The sequence below is a fragment of the Schistocerca gregaria genome, chromosome X (genome assembly GCF_023897955.1).
Source record: "Schistocerca gregaria isolate iqSchGreg1 chromosome X, iqSchGreg1.2, whole genome shotgun sequence".
Taxonomy (NCBI): Eukaryota; Metazoa; Arthropoda; class Insecta; order Orthoptera; family Acrididae; genus Schistocerca; species Schistocerca gregaria.
In genome coordinates this window covers 291,892,192-291,907,134 of record NC_064931.1, presented here as the reverse complement: position 1 = coordinate 291,907,134, position 14,943 = coordinate 291,892,192, and the positions used below count along the sequence as shown (strand labels likewise).

General features: G+C 36.7%; 1 protein-coding gene across 1 annotated transcript in view; it reads left to right on the top strand.

Moving 5' to 3' along the window:
- The window catches only part of LOC126298032 (target of rapamycin complex 2 subunit MAPKAP1), a 108,434-nt gene that overhangs the window by 89,486 nt on the left and 4,005 nt on the right, over positions 1-14,943 (top strand). The window contains exon 8 of the mRNA XM_049989353.1: positions 4,719-4,844. Within this exon, the coding sequence (XP_049845310.1) occupies positions 4,719-4,844 (126 nt within the window). The remainder of the gene's footprint in view (positions 1-4,718; positions 4,845-14,943) is intronic.

Sequence of the window (14,943 nt, the reverse complement as noted above, 5' to 3'; positions counted from 1 at the left end):
GAAGGTTGGAAATTGTTACCAATGTGTTCAGATCCTCAAGTGGTGGAGAGTCCTGCCAGTTTTCTGGTCCCCTTCTATTATATCTCAAAATATATGGTTTGGACTGTTCTATCTGATGCACACATTGCATAAAATTTATTTTAAATAATGCGGTTTCTCAAGCAAACATTGTTAACAAGCATCAATCTTATTAACAACTGAAAGTGACAGCACGTGTTCATGCCCTAATTTCATTTAATTATTTGTGAAACTCGTGCTAGGTGGAGACTCCAGTGACTACTGTGTTGTAGCAAGAAATTTACAATCTTGGCATTCCTTTACTGCAATTGGCAGACTTTCCAGTGCCAGAAACAGAAAGTATTGGTAACAGTATCAAAATATAATATTATATGTTGATTAATAAAACATCAAAGCATAATAGAGAGTTGCAGAGACAGATTCAATCCACTGATTGTGAAAATCATTTTGAGGATGGTATGACTCCCTAGACTTCACTGTCGTAGTAACTGTACTTCATAGAACTGCATCAATAAACCAATGATACACAGACTTGGGAGAGAAACAGCTCAAATCCATGACTGGCCATCCAGATTTTGGTTTTCCATAATTTACCTAAATCAGTTAAGGCAAGTGCCAGAATGGTTTTTTCGAAAAAAAGCACAGCCAACCGATTCGTCAAGGGGTGCCAGGAAAAAAGCCTAGGTATGAGTATTAACAGTAAAGCCTGGTAACTTAGATGGCGAGACAGTGGGAGTCACTTTCACCAGTTTAGTAGGAGGTCATACACGTTAAGAAACCATTGGTTTCACACTCGCTGATTGTGAACTGAATACAAAAGTGGGGCACAATCTGTAAGCAAGCAGCTCCAAATGCAGAATATATAGGTCACCAAATGTCAAGCAAGACAGAGTTCCAACCAGCAGTGAAGTTTGACCCACCCATTGCCTCAGCAGGCAACACCAGAAACTGTGCAAGTTGAGAATTATACTCTGTTAAGTTTGTCACTAAAAAGTAATTGTAAAACTTTCCTGTATATTGCCTGATCTGCCTCAGAATGGATCCAACATCTGACATCAGTTTATATGTTGTAACCCGATGTGGGTCACAACATACTTACTTTCAAGCTCATGGCCAGTTGAGAGGTGGTGCGGGATTTGAGGTCATCCATCGCCGGCCTGCAAGCATGTGTAAGGAATGAGGTGGCGATGGGCTCAAGCTAAAAAAGTGTGTGTGGAATGGCAAAGAAATAGTCTTAAGGTGGTTCGAAGAATGCTCTGCCAGTCACTTAAAGGTGAATTGCAGAGTAATCATGTAGATGTAGATTATTAACCAGTTACAAGAACAAACAGCCACATGACCCTCACACTACTGTATTTGGAATAGTGTACACGCAGAACTATATGGTATTTCATACTGCAAATCATGGAAAAGATCGAGTTTCTATGTCTCTCATTGGTCCCTTAGGTTTAGTTGCATGTTGGAATGGAAGTGACAAACAGAAACAGGTATGTGTATGCAGATATACAAAAGAAACCACTAAACACAGTCCAGAGGTACATACAGGCGAGTTTTACAATCCTTTTTAGTCTACAGGCTGAATTGAGCATATTTCTTAACTCACTTAGTTTCTGCTGTTGGCTGTTGCTCATCTGAGGTGCTGGCTGGGTGAAACTTTGCTGTAATTTGGAACTCAGCCTTGCTTGACATTTGATGGCCTCAATGAACTGCATTTGGAGCTGTATGACTGACATATGAATGTGTTGCTTTTTTGCGTTCAATTCTCAGTGAGCATGAAATCATTGGTCTCTTAATGCGTATGACCTCCTACTGAACTGATGAAAGTGACTAGCACTGTGTCTCTTTCTAAGTTATCAGGGTTTACTGTTACTTTTCATACCTAGTTGATTTTTTAAATTTTTCGGGCAGCCCTTCTTCATGATTCGGTCATCTTGCATTTCTTGATACCTTCTTGTCATCTTGAAGCTATAATCTATATGAAAGCTAAAGAGTACTGTTGACGAGGGAAGTGGCCTTTCCTGGAAGAATGGTATAACTGCTGTACAGGGTGACTAAGAATCCGTTTCCATCTAGCAGTGCAGTGGATGTTGCTTCATAGAACAGGGACTTGCTTGCTTGCTCTTGAGTTTGTAGATTGACTATATGTTCTGAATAATTCTCACTTGAAGTTTAAGTGAATTTAATTTTGTGTGTGTGTGTGTGTTTATGTTTTTTGGGGGGGGGTGGGGTGGGGGGGGGGTGAGTGTATGCTCTGGTGTGTGTGTGTTTTATTATTATTTTAATAATAACTGATTGGATATTAGAAACTACATTTTTGTCACTTATTTCATTGATTATTTATTTTTGCTTACTGGGTTTTGGGTTATTATACTAAACAATGGGCTAATGAACTGAAACCTTGGTTGCAAAAATAGATGGTCAAACAAGTGGCAAATAATGTGTTTTTTCCATGTAATAATGTTTTTCTGAGTATTCATAATGAATTGTCAACAGTCAAATGAGTTCTTGGAGAAAATGTTTATGGTGACATTATTATAAGAATCTTTTACAATAATGCATCATCATTGCACACATGTATAAAAGAAACTTCATACTCTTTCCAAAACAAGCACCATGTCTGTTCAATATATATGGGACAAAACAGCCCCTTCTCTTTTATAACACAGTCATTCAATGCAAAAGTTAAAACAGCTTTCATTCTTCATGTTGCAAGCTATTTACCTTCCAACTACAAATATGGTTATGTGAGAGTTTTTAATTTGGCAAAGGCTCATTCACTTAAAGGTAATGTGTTCATCTTCTGAACAGGATGCTGCTTCAGAAGTTAGTTCAATTTTTTCTTGTGGCTGGTCAGTTTGGTGAACTGTTGTGTGGCATTGAACAATTTATTAATTGAGTTTCCTTGTGTATACTCTACCACCATCATCTTTCCAAATTTTCATCGTAGTTCTGAAATACTACATTCTGCTTGTCTATGTCATGAGATCACATGTGGCCACCATTCATATAAAGGTCAATAGAGCATTGTATTTTCCTTTTTGTGATGTTTTGTGCAAGCTTCATTTCCAGTTAATTTTACTTTTATTAATATAAAATTTTATAATAAGGATCTAATTAATTTGTATTTTCATGTAAATTTTAATAAATGTGATAGATTATATACTTCAATATCACTCTTCATGTATGTTAGCAATTGTTGCTCAAAACTATTTGTATTAGGTTGGTGCATAAGTTCATAGCTGTTTTGTTTGTTGGTACTCCTGCTGCTATGGGTTTATTTTTGTCATTTTTATTTGTAGAGTGACATTGCTATTTTAGAGATCATGTTGTCATTTGAAGATAGTGAGTGGTGGCACAGACACTAGAAAATGGAGTGTCACATGGAGTGTCACATGGAGAAACCACAACATTTCCAACATATTTTTCTGTTTGAGTCCAGTAGAGGTATGACAGCAGTGGAGATAGAAAAAATCATTTGCACCATGTATGGGGATAATGCCACTGGACAGAGCATGCCAAGAAACTGGTTTTCCCATTTTAAGGAGAATTGTTTTGATGTTAGTGACACTCTGTGTTCAGAAAGACCTTTGGGGTTTGAGGAGTATCACTTAAATGCATTAATCCACAATGATCAACATCAGTATACTCTAGAACTTGAAAATGTGATGAACTTTGATCATTCCACCATTGTGCAACATTTGTATGCAATGAGGAGGAATGTTCAAAAATTGGGTGTATGAGTACTGCACGCTCTAAGCCAAAATCACAAAAGTCAATGGGTGGTCGTATGTGCATCTCGGCTTGCTCATCATCAATGGGTTTGTGAACAACACTGACCATTCCTATCCTATATCATTACTTGTGACAAGAAATCGTTGTTTATGCTAGCAAAAGGGAAAGAAAGGAATGGCAGGGCCCAAACAAAGCAGCAGCTCCTCGTACAAAGACTTATGGCTAAAGACCTGTGCACAAATGATAATGTCACGCATCTTGTGGAAGAGCAATGTCGTGATGTACTACAAATTGCTTCCCTGTGGTGTAACCGTCACCGTCAACAACTGAGATATCTCAGACGCAATTCAAAACTGTGTGAAGCAATGCTACTCCACGATAATATCTGCCCGCATTCTGCTAGGCTGACAAAAAACACTGTACATAATTTGGGTTGAGAAATCGTTCCACACCCACCTTATTCACCTGACGTAGCACCCTCAGATTTTCATTTTCTCCACTCTCTGTCATACAACATTTCCAGAGGAAAATGCCTTTTAAATGTGGCTTGGTGAGTTCTTCACCTGAAAACCATGAGATTTTGAAAGTCGTGGAACTGAAAAGTAACTCCAGCATTAGCAGACTGTTGTAAATAGTGGAGATTATTATTGACGATGAAAGTCTGTGTTATGTGTATGTGTTGTGTTTATTAAACTTATGAGATAATGCTATGAACTTATGTACCATCCCAATAGCTTAAAGAATGGGCAGTTAAGGATAAAATCTAGTCGAATACCTATTGTTAGTCCAACTTTTGTTGTCATACTTCTGAAGAGTCTTACAATAATTTTGTTTTCAAAATATTAAAATGTAGCACTTAATTTTTGGACCTATTATAGGATTCTTTCAAGTGGGCTATGTGTTTAGGTAATTTTCTTATCCTTATGAGTCACTGGATAGTAATTAATTTGAAGTTCTCTGTTTTCTAGTATTGTCACAAGATGCTGAAGATTGTCAGAGAATGAGAAACCATATGACAGCTATGGAAGCACCATTGTATCAATCATATCGTTTGTACATCATCAACAAACTGACAAAGACAGAAATTCTTCTAGGTATGTTGCTCTTTGCTAACATGTTGTCCATATAACTAATAATCTCTTACAGAGTTATACAGCCTGGGAAAGTTCCTTCCATAAGCTCACAGTTGATTTGTTATGAATACTTGTTAAAACTGGTATAGCTTTTTAATTATTTACAGATTTTTATCATCTTGTTTCATTACCATCCATTCATAGGTCAGTAGGTGCACAACTTAAACTAAGTCATAGGATTTTGTTTGAACCTACGTTTATTTACAAAGGTGTGTGTAATTTTATTGGAACTAATTATGTTGTTGCTGTTCATTTACGGTTTTGTCCTCTTTGTATCATCTAATGTTATCTGTTTAAAATGGTGTTATAGTAGCAGGCTCTTTGTAACAGTTGACACACTATTTCAAAAGTTCAGTCTTCCACTTTCTGAAGCAGTTTATAGTTGTGCCAGAGCTATATAAACCTACTCAATGATCCTGACATGGCTAACTATCGAGTCATATCTTACATTGGATTCCCTTAGTAGTCAGTCTTATTCAGGAAATAATCAAACTAAACTCAGAACCATTGTAACTGAAAGACCACACAATATCATTTCTGGAAATTTTGTGCAAGATATGAAAAGTTTTCAGGCACAATGGCACGAATTTTCTTGTTATATATTTCATACAGAGATTGTCTGTTTTTGCCATTGTGCTACTAGGTTAGGAAGTTTCATAGTGTAGTTCCAACGTGCAATGTACATTTAACACTTAGTGTTACATTGTTGAATCTCTGCTTGAACTTCTTCAGTGTGCCATATGCCATGCACTATACTTGCAGATTAGGGATGTAGATGTAGATGTGGTCTGAGCTAGAGGTGCTGGATAGTGTACATATTTGTTGATGAGTATATATTCATCAATGAGTAACAAATATGCTGCGAGACTCAAAGTACCATTTCATTACTGCCTGAAAAATTTCATTACTCGCATATAATCTCCCTTCACACAGTTTTTCAGTTTGGGTTGAGTTGGTAGTTTTCATATTCCTCTCATTCGTTATCTCGGCTGATTTGGAGTGGTGGAAACATTTTGTCACTTGCTCATCTTTTTCCCCAAATGCAGTTAGTGCTGACTCAGTAGTTTTGCATACCTCCAATTTCTTCTGCTCAGTGGCCAAAATCAGTAGTGACTTGAAGTACCATATGCATTTCGTCACTCACCATGTTTTCTTTCCTGCATTCAGTATGTGTCTGGCTCAGGCCAAGTTGACACTGTCAGTAAGTCTCTATTTCCTTAATCCCATTCTTCATCAAAAATACTGTTCCACACTCTACAGTTTCTGTGGTATGGCAGATTGCTGGCTTTTTGATAACTCACAGCATTAAATCGAGGTTTTCACATGCTACAGAAAGTGGCCACAACACTGTAAGTGCTGTTTGCCAATCATATCTCTCTGTGCCTTGTGAATTGGAGGTTGGCCACCATATGGCAGACAGCCATTTCTGCCTACATTGGACAAGTGGCTATCTTCACACCAAGTGATAAAGCTGTACACCAAGCAGTTTGCTCTTACACTTGTATTATTTATTTTGTGTGTGGTGCTTTTGTGAAAGAATGGATGTTGAAACAGACACAGAGGAATTAATTACTTTAACACAGGAATGGCCGTTGCTCTGTGACAAGACTACAGTCATACTCAAAGATCCCAATACCATGGTTATTGCCTAGAGAGAAGTATGTACGGTTCTTAATGAAAAATTTGAGGCTCTAGATACTGGGAAAAGTCCATGTATTGAGTAGTTCAGTAAAAGATTTCAATGAGGATACTTACATCACTTTACAAATCAGAGTAATAAAACACGAAACATTAAAAAACAAAATCACTTGCCAAGTCAACCAGATCAGAATGCCAACATATTTACAACAGTAGTAACCTTTTCTGAAAGGACAAGTCCCACAGCGTTTTTCACAAAATGTATATTAACTTAACAATCAGGAGCTAGAGGGAACTAGTGATCCCATCAGCCTATTCATGGTACACATGCTTCTGCACGTTTTTCTTCTGCAGGTCCTTGTTTTCCCAGTGGTTTTAATATGCCATAATGATTTCTGAATTTGTAATTTTTTCATTTAAGGTGATAATCCTTTCAATACTGTAACAGCTTTGTTGATGAAGCTGCTTGCTTGATTGTAATCGCCAGAATTTCAATAGGCTGGATACGATTCATCGTGGAATTTTGCAGTTGTACATAATTCTGCAACCAACAATGCAGCTTGTTGAAACTTACAACAGTCATCAAGTAGAAATTAAAAGAGAAAACTTGTCCTTGTTACACTATAGTTATTCAAACTGGAGCTATAAAGCATTAAACAAGTCTCAGTTTCAATGAGCTAGACTAACCCAATGGATACTCTGGTGCTACTATCATTAAAGAATATACAAATCAAGTAAATTCTTAGGATTCATCTTCATTGAGCTAACAGCAGGGGCAGGAAAAACTCGTTTTACATTATGACCACATTCAGTATAATTTTTTGCCACATTTGATGTTATTTTTATGATATTAGTTTTACTTTTGATGAATTAATTGCAATTTTTACCATATTTCATGTTATCTTTTGCCATTTGGCGTCTCTTTTTTGCCAAAGTTGTTGTTTTGCCAGATTCAATGTTTTTTTGTCAAATTCATGTCTTATTTGCCAGATCTATGTCATTTTTTGCCAGATTCAGTTCATTTTTTGACACTCAGTTCATTTTTGTCAAATTTGGTATTCTTTTTGCTAAATTTGGTGCTCATTTTTGCCAATTCCCATGGTTTTTTTGCCATTTTTGGTGTGTTTTTTCCCAAATTTGGTGTTACTTTTTTTTGCAAAATTTGGTAATTTTTTTTCTAAAATTCAATGTTCTTTTCTGACATTTGGTGTTCTGTTTTGTCAAATTCGGTTATAAATTTTGCCAATTTCTGTGCTACGTATGCCGTCACATCAAATTTTTTATTGCATGGGAAATGAACTGTCATTTTAAGATTATACACAAGCCACAAGCTGGAGCAGAACAAAAGTCAAAAAGCAGTTTTAATAGTCAGTAACTATCAGTTTCAAATATTAGTAACCTGCTGGTCATGGATTTATTAACATTTTATTGGAAAAATTACAAATTTCACAATGTGTGATATGTGATAAAAATTGCTGCTTTCACGTTATTTTAGTTAGAACTGTTAATTTCATGTTTTTTCTTTTTTTTGCACTATCGTTACCAAACAATTTTCCCGCCCTTGTAATCAGCTATGATTACATCCTTCTATTCATGAATGGAGAAATGTAGATATCAGTGCGTTCACAAGATTAAAAAAAAATTCAAACATTACATACATTTTATTCAGAGTAATTGTCTAAAACAAGAGGAATTCATTATGAAGCTAAGATATTTTTAGTGACCCCAGCAGAGATGGTACCGTAACAGGCAATTCCTGCCTAATACCTGAAGAGAAGATGAAGATATTTTTAGTGAATTCTTTTTTTAAATCGAGTGAAGTGTGTTGCAGTATTAATACTGTGTGAAATGAAAAACTTAAGTTTTCTTCGTATAAAAATGAAGACATATATTAAAACACTAACTCGGTTATCAGATTTAGCACACTCTCATTTACACAATAATGTTTTTACAGCAACGAACTCAGTCAACTCCATTCCTAGCTGCTGTATCTGACCCATAGCTATAACATCTGAAACCTCTACAATAGACATGGCACATCTTACAGAATATGAAATAGGCCAAGCCCTGTGAATTCAAATGCTGTGTGCAGGTAGTAGATAGTGTGAGTAACTTGAGTGGGAACTGTATGTTGCTGAGATCAGTTAGTTAGATCTGCCTATGTTTCTTACAGTGTGTTAAGTTAGATTGTAAAATTAAATTGTGATCCAAACTGAATGGTGAGATTAGTTCTACAATGGTGTATTGTACTATTCATATGAGTCTACATTACCGATAGTGTAGTTTTCTCATTATGTTGTGCTGTCATTATGGAGAGAAAAAGCAGTGTGGCCTTTTCAGAGGAGAACCAAGAAATAAGCAAAGTGCAATTTGTTTTGACAATCGTACTCTCCCAGAGAAAGGTCCACAAGAAATTTCAGGAAACATCTATACATAGTGGCAGTCAGTAACAAAAGTAACAAGTACTTTGTAACATATACACGTCTCCATCACTATCAAATGAATACAGTACAAAATTTAGTTGTTAATTTTTATTGCCTTAGTCTAAACCATATGATATTTTCTAGTCCAAATGGTATGATCATATGTGTTGCAAAATTCTTTCTTACATGTTAAGGTTACTTTTGTGAAAGGAAAATAAAGTTTGTATGTTCACTTACATTGGGTTTTGCCTAAGCAATGGTAATGAAGTGTAAATGATTACTTAGCAGCTTTTCTCGGCTGACAGACTGTCTGAGGACAAATGCCATTTATTCATAAAGCTAACAGTTCACTAAAAAAAATACCAAGGTTTTTGGGATATTCAAAATAGTTCAGTTATTTAGGCCCCACAGTTTTTCATAACCTGTAAATTCGATTAGTTTTTTGAGAGTAAATTCACTATTTTATGCTTGTTACAACTGTCATATATTATGTTCCATTTTGTTTCTCACTTCAACTGTAGTTAACATCATTTATGTTTCCAGAATGAAATTTTCACTCTGTAGCAGAGTGTGCACTGATATGAAACTTCCTGGCAGATTAAAACTGTGTGCCACACTGAGACTTGAACTCGAGACCTTTGCCTTTCATGGACAAGTGCACTACTGAGAAAGGCAAAGGTCCCGAATTTGAGTCTCGGTCCGGCACACAGTTTCAATCTGCCACTAAGTTTCCTCATTGATGTTTATCTTACAGTAATGCTATTTTGGACTTTGTTACATGTTTATTAGTGAGCATAATCTCAGAAAAAATTTGAGACTTAACACTCGTCTTTGAAAAGTCTGTAAATGTTATCCCAGGATTTTCTTTTGTAATTTATACAAACCACTTTCTTGGCCATTGTGGCATAAGAAATTAAAGGGAACTTTCAATACTAGGATCATACCAGATTGTGAAATATAATATGAGTGAGACTAATTTAATGTCAATTATTTGGTGTTCAGATGTACATTGTATCATAAGAATGTAACCCCCTGTGAATGGCATTCTCAGACTCTGAATGCGGTTCATAAGCAGCTGCAAATATCTTAGATTGCTGTCAGTTGATTAGAAACTGCTTTGAATGGCCTGTTGTGCAAAGTGGTGAGAGACATGTGCTAGAGATACCAAAGGCACCTCAAGTAATATCCTCTACAGTGGATATAGTCTCCTGTAAGGAAGTACAGGATCTGTCTCCACACTGTGAGTAGTGTTTCAGTGGTAGACTAAGTGGTCTTGTAAAGGAGAGATACAGACCAAGCAGAACTCAAGGTATTACACCCATCCTCCTAACCAACAAGTGAGACATGTCACCTGTTGAGAAACCTGCTGCGTCTTGTGTCAACGAGAGCCAAACACAAAAGGGTAGGAGTCTGTTAATTGTCATCAGTTTAAACATATTACTAATAACCATTCCCCTTAGGGAAATGGTATCAAGATACAGAAGGGATCATCTTATGCGTCCTGTGTATGTGGTTGGAGGTCCAATTCAACATGTGAAAGAGGCTTGCCTGGCAACTATTGAGGGAACAGCATGCAAACAACTGGATATGGCTGTGCATGTTGGAATGAATGATGCTGTCATCTTGAGTCTGAAGTCATACTTTTAGCTTTCCAGTGGTTGGCAGAGAAGGTTGAGAAGATCTGCTTTGCTCACAGTGTTTCGGCTAAGCTCATAACCTGCAGAAATGTCCCCAGAACTGATGATAAAAATCTTAAAATTATGAAAAAGCTATCAGTTTTAACAAGTATGCATAACAAATCAACTGAACCCAGTAGAAGGCTTGAAACAGAAACTTCGAAGGTTCTGTGACAAGCTAGGCTGTGTCTGCCTGGACTTCCATCATAATGTTCATAACTGAAGGGTCCTGTTAAATGAGTTACGGGTGCACTAAACATCAAAGTCTGTTACCCTGGTGCCTGATTGAGTGTGGATTGCATACAAGGATTTTTTAGCATATACGACACTTCATCAATTCCAAGTAATCGTAGTTGTATGAGACCCAAAAGTATTAGGGTAGTTTTCAAAGAAATGCTCTTACCAATGAAACAATTAAAATCCAAGTAATGAAACACAAAAGCATCTGAACGATGTCCCAGTGTTGGAAGCACTCCAAAAAGACAGTGGAGCTCATACAATACTAGGTATAAAAAACTGCCAAAATGCCAATATTGACACCAGTGAGAATTTTTGGGGTAAGTTTGAGTGTATTGAAAAGCTAGTATAATGGAAAAATAAGGGATGTACACTGACAGAAGTAAGACAATCACAACACCAAAAAGGAATTGTGCAAATAAACAAAAGTTGGTAGGCATGTTTCTACGTCTGAAACATGATGTCTCTTCAAATTTTGTGCCAGATGCATAAGGGTGGTACTAGTAGTGCGACTATGAAGATGCAAACCGGGTTTGCTTTAAATAAAAGCTGTAATAGTTGTGAGCATTTAGTTAGCTTTGAGAATGGACATAGTGAGTTAATGTTAGTCAAGAGTGCTTTTAAGATGACAAATAATGCCATTATCAACACCTCACTAAGTTTGAACAAGGTGATTTAATAGGGCTGCAAGAAGCTGGATGTTCCTTCTGCAGTACTGCAGAGAGAGTTGGCACGAATGTAACCACTGTACACGAGTGCTGGTAGTGGTCATCAAGGAAATGTTCGGTCGCAAAAAGACTGGCAATTGGATGGCCGTGTGACACTATTGAGAGAGAAGACCATTGTCTTCCGTGTATGGCTCTGGCACAACGTACTTCATATGCAGCAGCAATTTGAGCAGCAGTTGGCATCACAGTGACACAATGAACTGTTACAAATGAAGTACTTCAAGGACAGCCCCGAGCCAGCTGCCCTGTAGTGTACATTCCACTGACCGCAAACTACCGTCACTTGTGATTTCAGTGATGATGGGCAAGAGCTCATTGGAGGGCAGGGTGGATGTCTGATGTGTTTACTGATGAAAGCTGGTTCTGTGTTGGTGCCAATGATAGCCTAGTGTTGGTTAGGAGGAGGCCAGTTGAGAGCCTGCAACCAACCTGTCTGCATGCTAGTGATACTGGACCTATATCTGGGACTATGTTCTAGGGCACAATTTTCCATGACAGCAGGAGCGCTCTGGTGGTTCTCAGAAACCCTGACTGCAAATTTTTACATCAATCTGGTGATTCAAACTGTTGTGATGATGTATATGAACAGCATTCCAGGGAGCATTTTCCAGCAGGATAACGCTGACCCATGTCCTGTTGTGTAACCCAACATGCTCTATAAAGTGTCAACATGTTGCCTTGGCCTGTTCAATCACCAAATCTGTCACCAGTTGAGCACATATGGGAAATCATCAGATGACAACTCCAGCGTCATCCACAACAAGCATTAACAGTTCCTGTACTGACCAATCAAGCTTATCTAGCATGGAATCCCATCCCTTAAACTCATATCCAGAATTTGTACAACACCATGCATGCAAATTTGCATTCTCACAGTCCACACTCTAGGGTTACACCAGGTTTTTTTTAAAACCAGCATTTCGCATTTTCAATGTGTTATCTCATGCTGACGTTAACCCATGATCTTACAATGTAAATCACTTAAATATGTTGCCTAGAGAAAAGTATTTGCAAAATTTCATTATCTACATTAATTATTTTTTTGATATTGTGTTTTTTTTTGCCCATCAGTGTATTTGTTACAGTAAACACAAAAGTCAAATTTACAAAGATAGAAATTGAAACTGCATGTGGTATTGTTTGGCTAAGATTCAGTATCAAGGTTGCTCAAAAACTTTTAATCGGATCTTTCTGTCACCCACTTCTCCACCTTCAGATGTAAGCAAAAGTTTTAAAGAAAATCTAATTTCGCTAGCATGAATGTTGCCTAATCGTGCTATGATTGAAGACTTCAATATACAACAATCAGTAGGGAAAATTTCGGTTTTTTAAGGTGGTGGTCCTGACAAGAGATAAAACACTACTAAATGCACTCGTTCTGGAGCCTACTTGTCATGGAAATGTATTAAACCTAATGGCAACAAATAGAGCTGAGCTCCTTGAGAGTGTCCATATTGAAACTGCCAGCAGTGAACATGAGGCAGTTACAGCATCAGTGATTAGTAAAGTCCAAAGGACAGCTGAAACAAGTAGGAAGATTTACATGGGTTGTAAGTTAGAATAAGAGGCAGTCATGTCACATTTCCAAGAGGACTCAAAATATTTACTTCTGGGTAGGAGCATACAGAACCTTGGCTCAAGCTTAAAAGAATAGTTGACAGTACACTAGACAGATATGTACATAGCAGAAAAGTTCATGATGGGAGGAATAAAATCACTGTAAAGAAATTTGTAAAGAAACAGTGTCTTTTTTGTGATAGGTTTAAAACAAAGCATAGGACCATAGGTAGAATTATGTGAATGAAATTTATTTGGCTCTCAGCAGTGCATGAATCCTCCAATGGCTACCATAACAGGATATTTTTCGAAAGATCTCTCACAAAACCCAAATAAATTCTAGTCATGTGTAAATGCTGTAAGTAGTGCCAAAGTTAGTGTCCACATGTGTGGATGATATAGGAACTGAAACTGAGGATAACAAAGTAAAAGCAGAAAAACTGAACTCAGTTTTCAGATATTCCTTTATTAAGGAAGATACAGATTTATTGTTGCATGTAACTTCTTGCACCACTGCAAAGATGATAACTATAGGCATTAGTGAGAGTGGTGTTGAGAAACAGCTAAAATAGCTAATATTAAACAAGACTCCAGGACCGATAGGATCCTGACAAGTATATTTTCAGGATCTGCAGCTCAGTTAGCTCCATTTAAACATAATATACCATAGATCCCTTTAACAAAAACTGTGCCCTGAGGTTGGAAAGAAGTACAGGCCACTTGTGTCTTCAAAAAGGGTAATAGATGTAGTCCTTAAAACTACTATCCAATCTCATTGATGTCCATATGTTGTAGAATTGCATAATTTACAATAAGCTCAAAAACAATGAGGTGCCTTGAAGTGAGCTCCTCCATACCATCTAGCATGGATTCAGAAAACATCCATTATGCAAAACCCAACATGTGCTTATCTCACATGATGTCCTGACTGCCATGAATTAAGAAAGCAGATGAGTATATCTTGACTTCCAAATATCATTTGACTTGCTATCTCACTAATGTTTATTAACAAAACTATGGAGAAGTAAGTTCAGGCTTTCCCCAGGAAAGTGTGTTGGGGCCCTAGTTCTTCATGTTGTACATTAGTGACTTAGCAGAAAATATTAACAAACACCTCAAACTTTTCACAGATGATGAAATTATCTATAATGAAATAATGTTTGATAGAAACTGCATAAATATTCAGGCAAATCATTATGAGTTCAATGTAATGAAAATATTGGGAACTTGCTTTAAATTTTCAGAACTGTATAACAATGCACTTTTCAAAATGAAGAATAGTAGTATCCCATGTCTAAAATGCCAATGATTCACAGTTGAACTCACTCAACTCAGACAAATATCGGTGTGTGGCAATTTGTGGGGATATGAAAAAAAAAATGTAAAAAATAAACAAACAGTGCCTGCTACTGGCAGAGGTAGAGTATTTAATAACAGAACAGTTAAAAGTTTTGATGTTTGTTGAAATTTTTGTCTGACATAAGAATTTGTGAAGTAGCAGCCTGCTACAGTTAAAAATGATTGCTGCTAAACCATACTTTGATCAGCATCATCTAATGTGATTTGTTTATGGTTTGAAGTTTTGTTTACTGCTGTAACATCTCAGTGCACATTGTTTTCTTGCACAAAACCATATAGTGTCTAATTGACATGAATAATTCTTCAATGAAATATTAAATAGGAAGTTGAGTAAGGGCTTTTAAACAAGAAACTTCTTTTATACAATTATTTTTCTTAAATCAAATGCTTCTTTTGTGTGACTACTTAAAGACTATAACTATAGATTTGAAGAAAAATGAGA